General features: G+C 50.5%; 1 protein-coding gene across 17 annotated transcripts in view; it reads right to left on the reverse strand.

Annotated features, from left to right (window-relative positions):
* Window positions 1-4,179: 4,179 nt before the first annotated feature.
* The window catches only part of PLEKHA6 (pleckstrin homology domain containing A6), a 137,659-nt gene continuing 122,270 nt past the window's right edge, over window positions 4,180-19,568 (reverse strand). For 13 of the 17 annotated variants that reach the window (XM_060289859.1, XM_060289700.1, XM_060289650.1 and 10 more), the window contains 9 exons: window positions 19,250-19,399; window positions 17,818-17,947; window positions 17,512-17,618; window positions 16,476-16,652; window positions 15,285-15,452; window positions 15,074-15,207; window positions 14,406-14,551; window positions 8,695-8,818; window positions 4,180-8,016 (listed from right to left, as the gene is read on the reverse strand). In XM_060289859.1, coding sequence (XP_060145842.1) covers window positions 8,703-8,818; window positions 14,406-14,551; window positions 15,074-15,207; window positions 15,285-15,452; window positions 16,476-16,652; window positions 17,512-17,618; window positions 17,818-17,947; window positions 19,250-19,399 — 1,128 coding nt within the window. In that variant the 3' untranslated portion in view covers window positions 4,180-8,016; window positions 8,695-8,702. The remainder of the gene's footprint in view (window positions 8,017-8,694; window positions 8,819-14,405; window positions 14,552-15,073; window positions 15,208-15,284; window positions 15,453-16,475; window positions 16,653-17,511; window positions 17,619-17,817; window positions 17,948-19,249; window positions 19,400-19,568) is intronic. The other 4 variants (XM_060289530.1, XM_060290073.2, XM_060289754.2 and 1 more) reach the window with 4 other exon arrangements.

Raw genomic sequence — 19,568 nt, forward strand, 5'->3', positions numbered from 1 at the left:
TTCCTCCAGCAGTGCCCAACTTTGGACTGTGAAGTTGAGCTATGGAAAATGAAAGATGAATTTAGGCTTAGGGTAGGACTGGACAACGATTCAGGAAGCCTGGTTCTAGTCCACCCACCAGTTGTGTAGATGTGGCTGCATCCTTTCCACCCTCTGTGGGCCTGAAGAAAAGAGAAGCTGGACAGTTCCTAACATCCTTTCTCTCATTGTAGAGCAGTGGTTCTCAATCCCATTAGAGCCAGCATTCCCTCTGTAATGTCCCCTCTATCCTGCAGTGCAATTCATAGATGATATGACCAGTCTACATATATCATTAAAAAAACCCTCAAAGCTAATTATAATAAAGAAGAAAAAAATTATAATAAAACACAATGTCTCTCAGTATATGTGTTCAGGCAAGACAACAGAAGACGTAAGTAGGCAGATTGCTTGCACCTACTTGTAATAAGTTTGAACTTAAGAGAAATAGACCACCATTATATACCACCACCCCTCCAAAAAACCCCAATAACCCCTCTCTCCATAAAAGAAAATGAAAGAACAGTAGGGAGTGAATACTAGAATAAAAACTAATGTTAGCTAAGTAAAAACAGATCAGAGGGCCTTGCATATAAAAAAAGAGGGACATAGACTTCACTGAAGTAGAGATAATAGCAAAGCAAGTTATAGATGGCAAGGTGGAGACATTGAGGAAATGCCATGTGAATGCAAACAAATTGAGTTTGAGGGAGTTCAGGGCTTTCACTGCCATGGCCCGGATTCAATCCCTAGTCAGGGAACTGAGATCCCGCCAGCCGTGCGGCGCAGCCAAAAAACCAACCAACCAACCCCAAACTGCGTTGTTGTGTGTGTCGTTTAAATAGCTCCCCATGTTACCACATGGGGTGGGGTAGTGGCGACATGTCACAGACACATAGATCTGTGTTTTGAAACGCCATCATGTGTTGAGGCAAAATTCAGTCTGTGCGACCTTAAAAGGCCTTGGAGATCATATATTTCCAATAGGCAATGGGGGAGAGAGGATGGATTGGAAAGAGAAGTGGTGATATAAGCCGTTTAGAGAAATTGAATGTGGATCCTTGGGACAGTGTCAGAGAAAAATAGAAAAACAACAGGCAAATTCCCCAAAACATTTCCACATATAATTGTTACAACATAGGTGTTCGTCTTTGGGCTGTAAAAAAACTTAAAAAGTATAAAGGAGGCAATAATATGAAATAATTTCTAAAAACATTTCTTGAGGAGATCCAAGGAGACCCCTTGCATTTCAAGTGTCTTTGCTCTAATGATGTTTGGTTCTCTCAGAGCTCCTCTGTTAACTGTTTTCAGTCAGCCTCTTTGCTTATTCAGTAAGACCCTACTGCATTGGAACCAAATATACAGTAGTTGCAGTGTTAGAATACATTGCGTAGACAATGCGTGGAGTAGATTATTCAACAATTTTGAGACGACGTCTTTATTCCACTTAAGAGCCTTCTCCATAATAACCATCTCCTAACTTACTGAGTTATTCATAGAACTTATTTTAAAAAAAACTTAGCTTATAAAAACTTGGTAGGCCTATTATGAATTCCAGTATGACTGACATACTGGTAGTGGGTTTAGTCCATTTGTACATTTTAAAGTTGTGCAGGACAGAAAGTAATTATTTATTTTGGAAACCTGCCCTGTGCAGTGCAGCCACTAAATGCCAGTAAGAGTTTTGCCCCCTTAGCCCTGAGACAACTTAAGCTCCTCTGAAAATTTCCAAAATCACCCCTAGGGGGCGGTATCATCCCCATTGAAACTGGTAGGTTAAGAGCTCAGGCTATAAAATCAGAGCGCCCTGGGCTTCATCCTAGCTCCATGAGACAGGTATTTTATTCACCCTTTCTGTGCCTCAGTTCCTTTGATAATAATAGTACCTATCACGTAAAGATACAATGAGAATTAGTGAGTAAACGCATGTGAAGTGCATAGAACCAGGTGCCTGGCTCATAGTAAATAACGAGCCATTGTTCTTATTATTCTAGTATAGTTATAATAATTACTGTTATTAATATTACTATTATTCTTACACTGTTGAATGCTGTTATGTGAAAGACTTCTGATCTCCTCTTAATTGTGGTTTTAAACTGCTCCCACAGGAATATAAAATAGCAACTAACAATACCTCCCCTAACAATGGAGCCCACCTGTAAGCTCAGAACTGAACCCTCCTGAATCTGGGGTCTCTTCATCTGATTCTCAGATTACAGCACTGGGCACCAGAGTTGGGCCCCAAGGGGTTTGTCTATAGCCCATCTTCCTGGAGAGGGGCCCCCTTCATGGGGGGCAACTCCAGGGAGGAGGACGTAGGCCCTGGAAAGCCTGTCCTGATCAACGTGGGGAAGGGCTGGCATAGTGCAGCTACTCCCTGGGGCTGGAGGAATAGAAGTGGGCAGGGGGAGGACGCCTCAGGTGGCTGAACAACAGGGCCCCTGCTGACGTCCTCCAGTGAAGGCTACGGAGCCAGCAAAGGGGAGACCTTGGGAAACATTTTCCCTCCTCCCTCATCATGTCCCTAAAGGCAGCCAAGGGGCCAACACAGTGTCACCACCAACTCCTCTCATTGGTAAATGAATTTGAGTTTTCAAAGGGTTTTTCATCCATTTTTTCATTTGACTTTCTTGAGAGCTCCATAAGATGGCAGTTAATATCCCCATTTCACAGATGAGGAAACTGAGACTCAAGAATTTTAGTGACTTGTCCAAATCTTCATGCAGCTAGCAAGGAGCGGGGCCAGGAGTTGAGCACGGCATCTCCTTTCCTCCAACAGTCTCAGCAATGGGGTGAGCCAGTTCTGCACTGGAGGCTTAGAGATAAGGGGGCATGTGGCATGGCCCCCATTCCCTGTCAGCAGCAGGGTCTGAAGCCTGGCTGCCGCCTGACCCTAGCATGCTTCTCTTCAAGAATAAATATACGACCACATGGTTAGAGCACTACTCCTTAAAGGGCATTCTGCTAGTTGCTTTTTCATTTATAGTTCCTGACTACTGCCCCCTTTTGCAACCCCAGCCTGGCTTGATTGAAGGGCTGATCTGGGCCAGAGGGTGGAGCGGCCAGGGACCTGGGAGCATCATGCTTGGAAAGAAGCACCCAGCAGTGCCCTGTGTTCTCACATTCCGCCTCCTCTCCAAGTCAATGGCTTTGGCCTAGAGGGGGAGCTGCAGACAGAGAGCCAGGTCCTGGAAATTGACAACTTCTCCAGTATACCTCCTCCAGCTCTAAAGGTCTGTCTTGAGCCTGTATCTGGTCCCAATTCTCCCTGCTTCACAAAGGACATCAAGGTTTATAGCTCTCCCGGGGATGTTACAAAATCCAAAATCCAGTCATTTTACTTATTTTTAAAAGTATAGGTAGATAGATGATAGATACAAAATACCTACTCCACTAGCCTTTTAGGGATGAGAAGAGGTGTCCAGAATTGAAAATCAGCCATTAGAACCAGACTGAGGCTAATCAAGAATTACAAGAAGCTTGCCTTCCTATATCCTCTTTCTTAAACCATTAATGCCTCCTCCTCTCCCCAGACATCCTGCAGAAGCCCAGGGAAGCCTGCCGCTGTCCTGGGCTCACGTCCTCTCTCCACACCCCGGCCCATAGAATTCACAGGGCTTCTTGACTCTCACTCCTCACAAACATTTCAAATTGAGCAGCTCTGGTAAAGTCCTTCACACTGAGTGTCAATAAGGGATAACCACTGAGTACCTGCCAAGAGAAATGACCCCAAAACACTGAGGCTAGATGAAAAGAATTTGGGCAACCTTTCTGATACCACCTCCCCGCCCCCACCTTCAGTGGAAGCTTCCAGGGCCTGAAGAATCTGATATTTCCATTGTACAGGACCTTGGGACAAACTTGATCTGGGGTCACCTGGATCAAAAAGATGACAGTGGTGTCGACAACAAACCACCATTCCCTAGTTCATGGGGAGGTGGCATGCTTCTGAGAACTCCAGGATCCCTGCCTGGGGAGGCTGAGATGTACAGCCCAAGGCATGGGGGGAATGGGTGGTGCATATGCTCTGAACCCAGTTCTCTTAGTCAGGGAAGGATGGCCCCAGATACCCCTCCCCTTTTCTGCCAAGCACGTAAACACTCATGGACCCCAAGGCCAGCCACAGGCAGACACGGACACAGAGTGCCAGAGACACACCACTTGTACAAACCATTTATTCCCTGCATAGGGTTTATACAAACTTGCAAGATACAAATGCAGAACTCACTGGGTGCTTCAGTACCTATATCTAAAAAGAATGCTGCTGAGAGGGAAGCAAGCTCTCGCCCGTCAGTCAGGATGGCCCCTCCCTGGGGAGGGGCTCATTGGCTAGAAAGATGCTAAGGGGCTGGTACGGCTGTTTGGTCCCCTGACAGAGATGCCCTCTGTTTATCTAATCTTAACTCTTCTTCTAAGGTCACTTTTATACTAAATAAAGACACTGAGTCATAAATTTCCTTGTACGGTTTATTGTCTAATACTAGCAAATCAAATTGGCCCCAATATGTGCATAAATAGATATATGTGTGTATATATATATATATGTATATTTCATATTTTCCTTAGTTTTAAGAGCTGCCAGGTTGTCAGGGGGTACCTAAAGGGAAAGGAATTAATTCTGTCTTGCTATAGTCAGCCCTGCTCCAAGAGGATCCCTCTCACCAAGGGGAGCAAGTGCGCACAGCTTGCAACCTCAGAAAAACTCTGAAGTGACAGTATCAGTATTTGATTACAGCTTCTTGGTTATCGATGAGGGAGGTAATGTGCTAATTGGGAAGGCCCTAGATTAGTAACCAGGGCTGTCACCAGGTCGGTTACTTCCCCCTGGGCCTCCATCTAGGCCCCCTTCATTCACAGCAAGCTGCTTTAGGCTGGGAATAGGGTACCAGCAAATGCCAAAGTGGGAAGCCAGGCTTCACATGCTGGCCAGGAGCTCTGTGCTAGATTCCAAAACCCTTGATTCCAGATCTGGACAAAAGACATCCATTCTGCCCAAATTCTTGCAAGGCGAGAGCCCCTTGCCCACTTCAATAGTCGATAAGCAGTCTGGAAGGCTGAGCTGGCTTAGCTCAGGGCCCCAGCAGCAAGAAAGTCCTTGGCAAGTCTGAGGTGTACCTTGTCCGTGGGACCCTCCGGGCTGACTTCGCAGTCTGGATGCCAGACTGGGGTACCATCCCCTTAACAACGGCCCCCAGAAGAAAGGTCACAGAGGGAGACAGATGCCATAGGTGTCACCCAGACCAGTGAGGGATCAAGTGAAAAGGAGTGTGAGAAGTCCAAGGAACTTGAATGTATCTGCCCCGAAGGACCCGTGATGCCAACCCGTTTCCTTTGGCCGTTGCACCATATTCTAGGTCCATCAAAGAATAGACTGACATTCTCAGTGCTGTTTGGTGTAGGCTGCCCTTTCCAGCAGGGTGATAAAGGAGGTGGTCCAGGAGCACATCTGGGGTGTGTGTGCCTGCAAGGCTGTACTTTTGTGCACACAACTGTAAACATTTCCTCGAAGAGGGTTCACACCCAATAACCCTAGAGAGTCATCAAAAGTTGACAGTGTAATCAAATCCTTAGACCAGGACTTGCAAGAGAATGTCCTGCCCTGGCAAGATCCTCTCCGGGTGAGCTCTGGGGACCAGCCCTTTGCAGACTGGGGAATGGGAGGAAGGAAGCTGCCTGCCGAGGAGGAGGGAAGGGTGGAGGGTTGGACCTAGAGGCAGCCGTCCCAGTCTCCTCACATCATTTGCCAATTCCATTCAGACATTGCACATTTTGAAAATAGATTTGCTTTTATAACAAAAGCGTAAAATAGATCTGTCTTAAAATAAGTCTTTCCTCTCCCCTTCTTTGGATCAAAAGGCATGGGGTACGGCCGCAGTATGCTAGGAATGATGTGGAAAGTAAAGGAGAGAAAATGGGCCTGGGCAGGAGTTCTAGTAAAGGATCAGACATCCAAACAAATATATATATATATATTACATATACATCTATAATATGTATAATCTTCATAAAACATATATTAAGGCATGTAAAGCAACATAAAGAGCCAGCTTTATGAAATAAGAGGTGAGAGAGAGGTGGCAGAGGGGCAGACATTAACCCTTGGTATTTTACATGTATTTCTAAAAATATCACTTAAAAAAAAAAGGAGACACAGACAAAGAAAGGGGAAGGCATGGAAGGCCCCGAAAAATCCGTTTCTTATGGATGGATAAGGTGTGGGAGAAGATGGAGAAGGGAGAGACGGTTACTTGGGAGCCAATCCCACCTGCCAGTGTGTGCGGGGGGAGGACAGGTTTGGGGTGCTTGAGCTGTGCTGAAGATGGGAACTGCAGCCAAGGGTCATGTTCAAAAAACCTGCTAGAAGTGAAGGTAAGTGGAATCCCGTCTGTAAACCCTCAGAAGCATGAGAATATCCTAAGCACCTAGAACAGTGCCTCGTACATAAAAGGTGCTCAATAAATATTTGTTGAGTGAATTGTCAACTTTACTTGCATATGAACCATAACTGTCCCAGCCATGAAGGAGTGGAGAGGAATTGTTGGAAGATGAAGTAATCATTCTTGGGGCCGCTGGAGGTCAGAATGAAGTCTCTGGGCAGCAACTCTGGCAAAGAGAAGGCCTAGGGGCCAAGGTTTTTCAGCTTCACTCTCTCTCCTCCATCCTCTCTGGCTACATTCATCTGAAGGTGGGTGGAGCATAGGGAGAATGGGCTTTGCTCCTGTCTCTCCACTACTGGCTCCCTGGGTAGGTGGGTTGTGAGTGAGCCAAGCTAGAAGGGAGACCTTCCATACAACCTCAGCTTGTCCTCATCTGGGATGCCTGGGATGCCTGGGATGCAGCGTAGGGCCCCAGAATCTGGCCTACCAGATTAAGGCCACATTCCCGCTTTCCAGGGCACACGCTCAGCTGGCCCACAGCACATTTCAGGGGGAAGGGAGACAAGATAATGTCACAGAAATGTTTAGGAAAGGCCCCAAGGCTGACCACACCCTCCGTAAGACAGGTCCTTCTCTCTGCTCCTGACCCCAGAACCAGGCCCAGACCTAGAAAGAGCCATCTCCCAGACTGCTGCTGCCCGGGCCCTCAGCTCACACCTCCATACCCACAGCAGTGTGCTCCATGGCAGGTCCTCGGTCTGGCAGCCCCGCTGATCCTGGGGACGAGGTGGGAGAAGCAGAGCCAACAGCTGGCACTGTACTTGGCACTAACCTAAGGTTCCACCCTGGGGAAACCAATCCCCTACCCCTTCTCATCTCCGTCCTCCTCCTCCTACTTGCGCATGAGTCCTGCTGCTTCCCTTTCCTCCCACTGTCCTGAGACCTCTCCCTCTCTCTCTGCTACCCTTCTCAACCTGCCCTCAGACACTGCACAGACCTGCTTCTCTCTATCCACAGCCAGCACTGTCTTCTGGGAGCCGAGGAGCCTCTCCCCATCTCTCATCATCTTGTCTTTGGCTCAGGCAGGGTGGTCAGTCCCCACTGGACCCCAAAGGAGTACCCATAAGCAGAGATGTGCCAAGACCCTGGGCACAGCTGGGGCAGGACGGCGGGGGTGATGGGGGAAGGGGGTGATGGTGGGTGCCGTTCTCGGTGTCAAGAGAGGAGTCCTAACCTAAGATAGCCCAGGGCGCATTCCCCACCAGGGCATCTTCTCCATCAGGGAGTGTTCCAGTAGGGCCATCACAACCCCAGTTAGAGCCAGACCTAGGCTCCCTGTGCCGTGGGCATCAGATAGGATGGCGCTCCTCGCCCCACCATCTCACGCCCTGGCCTAGGACCACCGTCTGAGCAGCAAGGACTTCAGGGCCGGGCGCCGTGGGTATGTGGACACCGAGGCATCTGTGCTCCTCTCGGCAGAAGCCCGGCCCCCAGCCTGGCTCTCTGTGGCATTCCCATGGGAGCACAGGGGCGGGGGGCCAGGGGGCCAGGATGGGCAGAGGCAGGCTTCAGAACGTGGTTCTGTGGAGCTTCACGGCATTGGCCTCAGCCAGGGCTTGCACTGGAGGAGAGAGACACGGGTGAGAAAAGCGCTGCACAGAGGGGCAGACCCTCCAGCCCACCCTCCCCAGAGAGAAGTCTTGCCTTGCAAAAACCTGTGGAAGCCCGCCCACCCCCTCAACCCTGAGAGAGGGGAACAAACGAGTAGAAGTCAATTCTTGTTCACTTGCCTGATCCTGAGCAGCTGCGTGCTAGGGGGAAAGAAGGGACACAGCCTTTGCCTAGAATCGTCCAGGGCTATTTTAATTTACAGTAAGATCTGGGAGTGATCTGGGAGAAATAAGATCTGGGACAAGCAGCTTCTGAGGCAGGACTGCTGTGTATCTCAACAGATGGCCGGCTTCTTGGCCGACAGGAAGTGCAGGGGTGGGAGTCAGGGCAGTCCCTCAGACAGCGGACAGGAGAGGCCTCAGCTCTGTTCCCATCTGCTTCTGGAGAAGCAAAGCCACTGGCACTGCAGCATCCAAGAAGCGGTCCTGCCAGCCGGCCCTAGCCCGGCACTGCGTGGGGACGCTTGCGGGCTTAAGCAGATGGATGGAAGGGAAAGAGCGACAAGGGGCACTGGGGTGAGGGGAGAAGCAGTGCCGGATGGAACAAGACAGTGCAGATGGCTCAGTGGGGGTGAGGGGAGGGGTCCCCGTTCCCTGGGCTGGATGAAATACAGTAGAAAAGTGCTTACGTCAGAGCTCAGACCCGCATGGCATGGCTGCTGTCGGCGCCCCGTGGGGATTCAGACGATAGGGGGTTGGCTGGTGGAGCCGGGGAGGCAGGGGAGGTGGGAGGGCTTGGGGTGGCACATTGCACTGGAAACAGAAATGAACAGGGAAGTGAATAGGGGCGGCCGGGGGTGGGAGGAGGGAGGTTGGGCGCCCAGAGCAAGCGAGGCCCCCCTCCGTGCGGTGCGGGGAGCAAAAGGCAGGAGGCAAGCAGGACAGCTGAGTTTGGGAACTTGTTCAAGCTGAGGCAGAGCTGGCCTGGTTCCAGGGGCGCCATGGAGGAGAGCATGGGGCCCCAGAGGAGCCCTGGCCCAGTCCAGGCTCTGCTGAGAACCAGTGTGACTGTGGGCGAGGCCCAGCCCCTCTGAGCCCAGGGCTCCGCTTCCATCCCTGCAACCGGGAGAGATACACGTACCTTTCCACCACTGTGGAACAGAATGAGGGATGGCACCTCACAGGCAGTGATATCGCTAGTGATAATGATTAATAGTGCAGTAAAATCACACTAATCCGAATCATCAGGCCTCATTCAAGGACTCAATCCAAGTGATCACCATGTTTATCAATTCCATGCAAACAGAGGTTTCTGACTGGCTTCAAGCCAGTCGGTTAACTTAGGCTGGAGGGTTCAGAAACGACTCCCCACAGTCACTTAATATCTCTTTTCATCAATCCAGGAAAGGCAAATTCCAATCCACCCCTAAACAGATCATTAAAGGCCTTAAAGTGCTGACATTAGAATTAATGAGATTTTACTCTATTATCATTATTATTTCGCGTTGAGAACAGCAAAATGAAGGACAAGGAAAGGGGAGTCGTATTGTTAGGAACAAGCTCTGCACCGTCTCCGGCCCCTTGTGCACCCTTGGTGCAGCTGTGAGAGAACATCCTCACTCAGGCTCAGAGAAGAACCAGACCTCAGCCAGGGTCACACTGTGTTTCCCCCAAGAGAGGGATCCTGGCATTGAACTTCCCAGTCTCTTGCTCCCACCCTACCCTGGACCTCATCCCCTTCCCTGGCCTCTGCACAAGAGAAAGGGCCAATGCAGCCCCACGCATATCTACACACGCCCACATACATACATAAGACACGCAGGGCTCTCCCCGACAGGAAGTGATCCACAGTCCGTGCATGGGATCCAGCAATATGAAACCTTTCTACTCAGCACACGTAACTCAGATGTGTGTGTATGGGCACTTCTGAACCTGTACCTTGCACATGACCCAACACACTTGTAACTTGCCATACAAATACATACACAAATGCTTTCAAAACACACATTCGTGTGCATGTCCGTATCACAGATAATGGTTAAGTTGTCTGGCAACTTCAACTTTTAAAAGAGTCAAAAAATCAAAACCTAAGCAAGGAAGATCTCAAGGAAGCCAAATAGATGTTACAATGTACATGCAGTGAAGCTCTTACAATTTATTCATTGAAGAGCTCCTTGGAGTCCAGTTACTCTTATTTATACACAATTCTGATATATGTTGACTTGTTGAGATTCTAGCCCATGAGAGATTAGAAACAGGAAAATCAGGAGAGAGAGAGAGGAATTGAGAGGCCCACTGACATCTATATAAGGCACAACTGAAGAGAGAAAATCTTCCGTAAAAAGTAGACAAAATAACTTTAAAACATTTCTCCAAAGAAGACATACAGATGGCCAAGAGGCACATGAAAAGATGCTCAACATCACTAATTATTAGACAAATGCAAATCAAAACTACAATGAGGGGGCTTCCCTGGTGGCGCAGTGGTTAAGAATCCACCTGCCAATCCAGGGGACACGGGTTCAAGCCCTGGTCCGGGAAGATCCCACATGCCGCTGAGCAACTAAGTCCGTGCACCACAACTACTGAAGCCCATGCGCCTAGAGCCCATGCTCTGCAACAAGAGAAGCCACAGCAACGAGAAGCCCACGCACCGCAACAAAGAGCGGCCGCTGCTCACAGTAACTGGAGAAAGCCCATGCGCAGCAACGAAGACCCAACGCAGCCAAAAATAAATAAATAAAATAAATAAATTTATTTTAAAAAAAAACAAACTACAATGAGGTATCACCTCACACTGGTCAGAATGGCCATTATCAAAAAAATCTAGAAACAATAAATGCTGGAAAGGGTGTGGTGAAAAGGGAACCCTCCTGCACTGTTGGTGGGAATGTAAATTGATACAGCCACTATGGAGAACAGTATGGAGGTTCCTTAGAAAACTAAAAATAGAATTACCATATGATCCAGCAATCCCTCTACTGGGCATATACCCTGAGAAAAACATAATTCAAAAAGAGACATGCACCACAATGTTCATTGCAGCACTGTTTACAATAGCCAGGACATGGAAGCAACCTAAGTGCCCATCAACAGACAAATGGATAAAGAAGATGTGGCACATATATACAGTGGAATATTAGCCATAAAAAGAAATTAAATTGAGTCATTTGTAATGAGGTGGATGGACCTAGAGTCTGTCATACAGAGTGAAGACAGAAAGAGAAAACCAAATACTGTATGCTAACGCATATAAATGAAATCTAAAAAACAAAAACTGGTACTGACGAAACTAGTGGCAGGGCAGGAATAAAGACATAGACGTAGAGAACGGACTTGAGGACACGGGGTGGGAGGGGGAAGCTGGGGCGAAGTGAGAGCGGCATGGACATATATACACTACCAAATGTAAAACAGATAGCTAGTGGGAAGCAGCAGCATAGCACAGGGAGATCAGCTCAGTGCTTTGTGACCACCTAGAGGGGTGGGATAGGGAGGGTGGGAGGGAGATGCAACAGGGAGGGGATATGGGGACATATGTACGCATATGGCTGATTCACTTTGTTGTGCAACACAAATTAACACAGTATTGTGAAGCAATTATACTCTAATAAAGATCTATTACCAAAAAAATGTGTAACAGTTTGGTAGCATTTAGCAGGGCTACAAACAGATCTGTATGGATTACAGCCCCCAAGTGCATCCCTTCCACAGAGGTCAGCAAAATAAGGACGTTTATAATGATACTAAATGAGTGACAGCAAGAAAGACTGATTGCTAAATATAACCTCTTTAAGAAGTCAGAAAAATACTAAACACATTAGGAATATATCCATCAAAATAAATTCACATATGCAGTGGATAGGCATTGGACAGATGTGCTATTACAGTTGTGTGTTCACAAGTGCTACCACATCTGCAGGCATAATCGGTCACATGTACTCCCATTCATGAGGCTGTGCTCCCTCCGTCCTGCACACACAGGTGTGTGTTCACAAATGTGCAGTACATACACTGTGCGTGACATATACACAAATACGCTTTCTCATTCCTCATGCTGCCCAGGAAGTATCACACGTGCATGTGTGCATTCATGAGCACTACCTCCACCCGTGTGTTGTACACTCACGTCAACAGCTTCCCAAACGTCAGTTTTACTCATAAATAATGGGTCTCCGCTCAACAGCCACAGACATTTTGCACACACAGACACACTCCTATATTTGTACTCAAACTTCCCCTCCGCCCACACATAACACACGTGCATATGCACCCATACACATGTATCTACAACCATTACCCAGTACAGACACTGCAATGACATCACGCCACACATACAAACTTAAAATTGCCGCATCTTCCCGGATACTGCACACCAGGTATACCAACAACTGCTACAAGCTCGCCACCGACCACAGCATCCAGGCCCCACACCTCCACTCAGGCACTAACTACATCCCTTGCCGGCTGCACTGTCCTCATGCCCCCTGTGCCCAGCACTCCCTCCCTACAGCGCCTGCTGTGCCTGGCAGAGCTGCAGCCCTGGGAATCTGGGCCATAGGCCAGGGGTGGTGGGGACAGTGGGCTAAGTCTGAGGTCTGGCCCTGCCACAGCCGTTTTTTAAATAGTTGGGGTCTCGGCAAAAGCAAGGTGACCATTTGTTTTCGGCACACTGACCCTGAAATATAAGCCCATGGGTATCAAGGGGGAATCTGAAGAGCCAGGGTGGGTTTTGTTTTCATGGCACCTTTGGCACCTTTGGCGCGGGAGCTATAGAAGAGAGAGCCAGGGGCTGGGACAGGGCAAGGGGCAGAGGGAAGTTTTAACAGTGCTGTATGCTCTAACCCTTGAAATAGGAAGTTGCCTTTTGCCCAGAGCATGTGGAATTTGATCTTTGGAAGCTTCGAGTTCATTTTGCAGGTAAACTACAGGGCGGTTGACAGAAGCCTCCTTGTAGCCAAACTGGTTCTGCTGCCTTCGGTTCTGGCTGCAAGATGCGGCTCTCTGAAGCCCATCCCTTCTCTTGCCCTCAACTCCTGCCCACCTGAAAGCCTGTTTCTGAAGTATCTCCAAGGGCTTTCCCTGGCTACCTGTTCTAATGTCCATTTATATGCCAACTGCTAGTAGGTTCTTCCTTAAAGCTTACTTAAATCTCCTTTGCTGTAGCCTAAAACCCTCTGGTTTCTGAAAATATCCATATTTAAAATAGCTAGAAAACCCACAAAACATTCCTATTTCTACTTTAGCTATTGCTATTTCAACTAATACTACCACAGCACCAGCACTACTGCTACTACAGCCGGCTAGCATTTATTGAGCAGTTACTGGGTGACAGACATGGTGCTAGATGCTTAGCTCACCTTGTTTTCATCCTCACACCACCAGACAGGTATTTTGATTTGAATTTTACAGATGAGGAAATCGAGCCTCAAAGAGCAAAAACTGAAACCCTCCAAGTCACCAACATGAAACGCCATTCCTTCCTCTGTGTGTCCAGCCACGATTCTAATCTGACACTTGCCCAGGCTACCATAACTCTGGCTGGCACAACCTGTCTCTGCTCACTCAACCAAAGTCATCACAAGCCTGGCATCCGTCCAGGGCATTCGTCTGGACTGGCCTTCAGAACCACCCCCCTTCCCTCTCCCTCCTAAGCACCTTTCGTGTTCAGGAGTGGGGAATATCGTCTCCCATGCTAATGACTTAACCACTGTCCTTCCTCCACCTCAAAGCCTCCCATTCATAGGGTCTCTTCTATTCTTCCCAATGACATTCTCCTCTATTCCGAGGTGCTTCTCCTCAAGCTGAGGGGAAGTGAGTCCTATTGGCTGCAACCCCATAGGGTCCACTAAGACCCACTAGCCTTTGTATCAGTGTGAAGTCAGTTCCCTGTACTCATCTTTTCTTAGCAGAAAAGTGGGTTTGGGTCAGTAGCCAAGGTGGTGACTGTATTGGCTGCTTGTACCATCTTCCCTTTTCATTCCTGCTATTTGCATGCAGCACGAATGGGAAGTCAGAGAATACCCTGGAATACCTGGCCCTCACTCCACCACTGGTACATACTTGCATCTTTTCCAATCAGGCTCAGTTATCGCCTCTTCTCTGGGCCTTTCCTGGACCTGCCCAGGTAGAATGGCTCCCTGTGCTCCCCGCATGGCCTCTGGCCATTTCTCTGTCCAGCAGCTAGGCGGGTCATCCTGGCTCTGAGCTCCCAGATGTCAGCAACTCTGGCCCCTTTGCACCCCCTGAGACTAGCACAGCCCCTGGCGCTCAATAAGTGCTCATTCTGACCTCAAGGAACATCTCCCTGTTCTGTCCCTGGCCCCCTGCCGCACTGCACTACCTCCCCTACGCCTGGTCAGCCGGTCTCCCTGGCGGAGCGAGGCCCAGCCCGTCTCACCAGACAGCATGCGGCCCCTGCGGGAGGCCTCGGTCGCCAGGGCACAGGAGATTTCAATCCGCTTCTCCTGCTCCTGCAGCTGGCTCTCTGAGTCCTGGGGCACGTCCACAAGGTCCCCCTCGCCGATGGGCACCACGTTCTGCATACTAAAGAGGCACAGACACACAGAGATGGAGGGGGGACAGGATGGTCCGAATGGCTTGGGGGGCCTGCAGACGGAGGTTGGCAGGGATCCAGGGGCCTGTGAACGTGCAGGCTCCGGTTCCCAGCAAGCCTGTCCCCTGGGGTGAGTGGGACCCTAGCGAAACGCGTGTTGGGACCCCTACCTGCACCATTTAGAAATGAACTAGAAGGGTCAAGTGAATATTTAGGGCAGGCTTGACAGGGAAAACAAGTCACCGGAGGGCGACCCATCAGTTTGTCTTGATGACAGCGCGTGCACGAGCCCAGTAGGTCTTTCTGGCAGCGATGGCAGCGTCACCAACCCTGCCACGTGCCTGTGCCCGGTCCGCTGCCTGGAACCACTGCTTCCATTTGCTCTCTGCTGGGGAGCCTCAGGAACCCCAACCGCATGAGTCCGGGCACTGGATTCAGTGGCACTAGTGCCCCAGGTGCCCTAAGCGCCAGGGTGGGTAGAGGAAGTGGAGGTTCACCCCAAGGCCTGTTACCTGGACTTGGCAATGAGCGTCTTGATCCTCTCCACCTTCTTCTGCTTCTCCTTCAACTCCTCTGGGCTCAGGGGAGTGTCAGGCTCCAGGTCAATGTACCGCTCAGGGATGAGGACTTTGTCTGGGGTGGAGAGCTGTGGAGGGACCGAGGTCACCGCCTCTATTCCTTCCTGGGGTTCCCCCCGCCCGGCCCCTCCTGGACTCTGCTCACCTCCTTACTGATATCCACATCATAGTGCTGGGGCTCCAGATCCATTCTGCGGAGCCGGGCAATCTCCTCCCGTGGTGTCTCGTAGGCCTGCCCACCAGGCTCCTCTGCCCGCAGAGCTGCCTCCAGGTTGGAGATGTCCACCTCATGGATGCTGCGGTGACGGCGCACCTAGGCGGCAGCACCGTCGTGACCACGCGGGGCCTCTGTCCCACTGCCAGCGGCACCTCCACTGCTACCCACGCCTCCAGGCAGCCCTAATCATGCCCGTGTCCTCACTATCCCTGCCTAACATGCCTGACCTGGCCACGCCCCACTGCTGAGCTATCCTTCCATGCTGCTTGTCCAAAGCCTGCTCGCCTACAAGGGCCCCAAGGTGAAATCTCATCCCTGTCTTCTGTCCCCATCCTGCTGTACCTGTGTTCACATCCGGTGCCATATATAATATTTTGGGCAACTGAATCGGTGTGTCTTATATTGATCTCTAATTTTTTCATATGCTAGAAGTTCTAGTCCACCAATTAGAATGTAAACTGTTTGAGGGCAGGACTCACGGGCCATAATTTTTCTTGTATTTCTGAAATTTAATGGAAAGAAAAATTAGGCCAATAGTTTGGGCTACTCCCAGCTCTGCACTTAATAGTTGTGTGGCCCAGAGATCCCTTAATTTCTCATGACTTTTTTTCCCTATCTCTAAAACGGGGGTAATACTTCCTAATCCAGCATCCTTGAAATGACTAAATGAAATAACATGAAACGGATCGTGACTTGTACTGTGCCATGTGATGTTGAGCTATGATTACCTTCAGTAACCCCCAGCCCAATGTTAAGCACATAGGAAATGCTCTAGAAACAAGTGACGGCTACTTCTAGGTTGCAGGTTTTGTACTAACCTCTCTTAACTGAATTTTGTATAATTCATTTCAGCCAAAATAGTCAAGGCATTCCTTTTTCGTGAGTTATTTTTCTTTAAACACACAAAAAAGGAAACACTTGTTGGAGTATCTCCTCTGCCCAGTGGGGGACAAGCGTCCCCCAGGTCTCCCAGGCGCCCAGCTTGGGTCCTTCCTGGTCTCTCCCTGACTAAAACCTCCTCCCTCCCTACAACCCCTCCAGGCCAGGCTGGTGGGGACCTGGGCGTGGGCAGTGTTGGCAGATGCCAGGCCATGCCTGTGGGGGCTGGGAGGACGTTACCACTTTGTAGGCGGGCCGGGCACTGGGGTCGGGGGCCGGGCTGGCCGGGAGTTGCAGGCTCCTCCGCTTATCCTTCATAGAGCCGCTCTGGTGCCGCCGCATACGGTCAATCTGCTCCTCCACGCTCATCTTGACCTTGCCCTCGCCAGGGAACACAGCACTCTTGGGGCGCTCCTGCTGTAGTGGGAGAACGGGGCTCTGACTGGTGCCTCACCCCCCCAACCCAGATTTTTCATCTGCCCTAATCCCTTAAAATTTCCCTTCTCTGGGAAGCCTGCCTGTAATGGGTTGAAGAGTGGACCCCAAAAGATATATCCAAGTCCTAACCACAGTACCTGTGAATGTGACCTTATTTGGAAATAGGGTCTTTGCAGATGTAGTCAAGTTAAGGAGCTCAAGATGAGATCATCTTCAATTAGGGTGAGCCCTAAACCGAATAATGGGTGTCCTTATAAGAAACAGAAAAAAAGAAGACACGTAGAGTAGAAGGTGATGTGAAGGTGGAGACAGCAGTTGGGGGGGGGTGTGGGTGCGTCTACAAGCCAAAGATTGCCAGCAACAGCCAGAGCCAGGAGAGAGGCATGGAATGAGGCTCCCTCAAGCCTCCAGAAGGAACCGACCCTGCGGACACCTTGATTCTGGACTGCTGGCCTCCGCAACGGTGAGGGAATAAGCTTCTATTGTCTTAAGTCACCAAGTTTGTTTTGTTAACTTCCTAGCAACCCCAGGAAACTAACACGGTGCCTCTGGTCAGCACATTTGACTCTGACCACTGACTTTTGAGTTTGTATTTCATCACTGGCACATTACAATAATTTTGTTAAATATTCTTATATCTTTATTATGTATAGCTTCCTTGTCCCGTGACGTCTCCCTGAAGGAGAACTCCGCTTGCCTTCTTTCTTCTTGTTCTACCTTCCTCCTCTAGTCCTGGGTTTCTTGAACAGTGACAGGTAGGTGGACACACGGAGGCCCCTGGGCTCCCAGCCCCGCTCAGGCCTGCACGGGCTCTCGGGGCCTGCGGGCGCGCACTCACCCGGGAGGAGAGCCCATTGGCGAGCCCGCTGGCACTCCTCTTCACCACCCCCGACGGGGTCACTCCTTCATCAGCGGGTGACTTTGTCCGAGGGGGCACAATGCCAACTGCAGGGAGACACAGTAGCCAGTGGGTCCCATAAAAAGGGACACAGGGCAGCCTGCTTCTCAGAGAGGCTCAGTCCTGCCCTCCATGGAGGTGAGAGGCCCAGGTGGGGAAGCACCTCCTTGGATGTGAGCGAGCACCTGTCTGGGCTCTTCTCTGACCCTTAGCCTCACTTCCAGGGGAGGATGGAACAGGAAGTACCTTTGTTGAGAGCTGCCTGCTTCTCTGCTTCCACCTCTTGCCTGGTGGGCACAAGGCTGATGTCTCTAGTGGTGTCCAGGGGTGAGGTCTGGTGGGGGTCTTTCTTGCTTTGCTCATAGCTTGCCATGGGCTAGGGAGAAGGGATGAGAAGATGGATGGATGGTGCTAGAGTGACCACCGAGAATTGGGTCCCTGGTGGTGTTTCTTTGTTTTGCAGTGGTGGGAGTGCAAACCTTTGAAAAAACATGGGGCAGGGAAACTGTGTGTGCCAGCTGGGAAGTGGGCAAGGATACACTGGAGCCTCCCACCCATGCCACCTTAAGACTGGCCAATGTGTGGTCCTCTTGGGGAATGAGGGCTCAGGGCCTCCAAGAGGGCCTCCGTTGAGGCCCATCAGAGAGATCCCTCAGCCCAACCAGTCCTCCTGGCAAACACGAAAAGCACAGACTTGCTGTGAGCCAGAGGAGGAATGGTTGCAGGAGGGGGCTACAAGGCCAAGGCTATCTGTGGATTCTGTTGGGATCCCACCCAAGACTTGAGCACAAGAAAAAGATGAGCTTTGTGGGAAGGAACAGGGCATTTGGGTTGTGGTATCACAGAATCATGTGACTAGAAAGGGACCTCAGACATCATCTGAGCCATCCCCTCCCACGGGGATGAAGAATTAAGTCTCAGTGAGGGGAGTACAGAGAGACTAGACCAGAGGTCACAAACTCCAGCTCTGGCCCAACTACAGAGCATGGGTAAGTCCTATCACCTTTCTTTGTCCGTAAAACCGAGGCAATGATACCTGCTCTGCCCACCTCACTAGGCAGACCCTCAAGGGTTGTGCATCTTACCAGTAAGTAGCTGAGCCTATTTGAGGAGTCTTTCTACTCACCATGCAACCTCTTCCAAGCCTAACTGCATGTTTCTCCTGGACCTTGCCTAGGGATCCAGGTGAGAGAAGGAGCCAGAACAGGGGAGAAAAGGGTCTGTATCCTTACACTTCAGGGGCTGATGAGAGTCAGAGGACACAGACAAGGCAGAGACACAGGCAAGGGGAGAGGGAGAGCATGGGAGGATTGGGGTCTGAGGTGCACAACGGCAGGAAGGAACTGGAATGGCACCAGTGGGGGTTGGGGGGCTGTCACTGGATTTCCATCGTCTGGTCATGCTGGTAGGGAGGGGGGCATAACCCACCACCTACAGCCACGGGCTGCCACGGGGTAGGGCAGCAACTCATGTTTTCATTGTCCACAGGAAGCAAAAAGGGGAAAGAGGACCAGTATGAGGGTCTCACCCATCCCTTTGCTTATCCCAGAGTCTGACAGAGGACCAGTAGAAGCTGAGCTGTGGCAAAATTAATACTGGGATGGGAACAATGACTTGGTCTCCTGCCGGGCCCCGCTCCCTCCGTCCCTGCCCTCCAGGACCCAAGGGTGTTGGGTACCTGACCCCTGGCTGTCTCGCCACTGCGGTGCCAGGAAGGGGAGTTGGGGTATGGCCAGAGGCGGCTCTCACTAGGGAGTGGAGGCACGGTGGGAGGAGACTCCAGGGGGACGTAGGCTTTGGGGAGGGGAGGCCGCGGGGGGCCAGGCTCCTGAGGCAGAGAGAAGCCAGAGCATTAGGAGGAACAAGAGCAGCCACTGTGAGAGCAGAAGAAAAGAGCATTAGCAGAGGCGGACGACAACACTGCTGGAGCCTGGGGTGGGGCCCTGGACCACCAAACTCCCACCCGTCGCCTGGATGGAGTTCCACCTCCAGAGCTA

This window comes from Globicephala melas, chromosome 1 (genome assembly GCF_963455315.2).
Source record: "Globicephala melas chromosome 1, mGloMel1.2, whole genome shotgun sequence".
In the NCBI taxonomy this organism is placed as follows: domain Eukaryota; kingdom Metazoa; phylum Chordata; class Mammalia; order Artiodactyla; family Delphinidae; genus Globicephala; species Globicephala melas.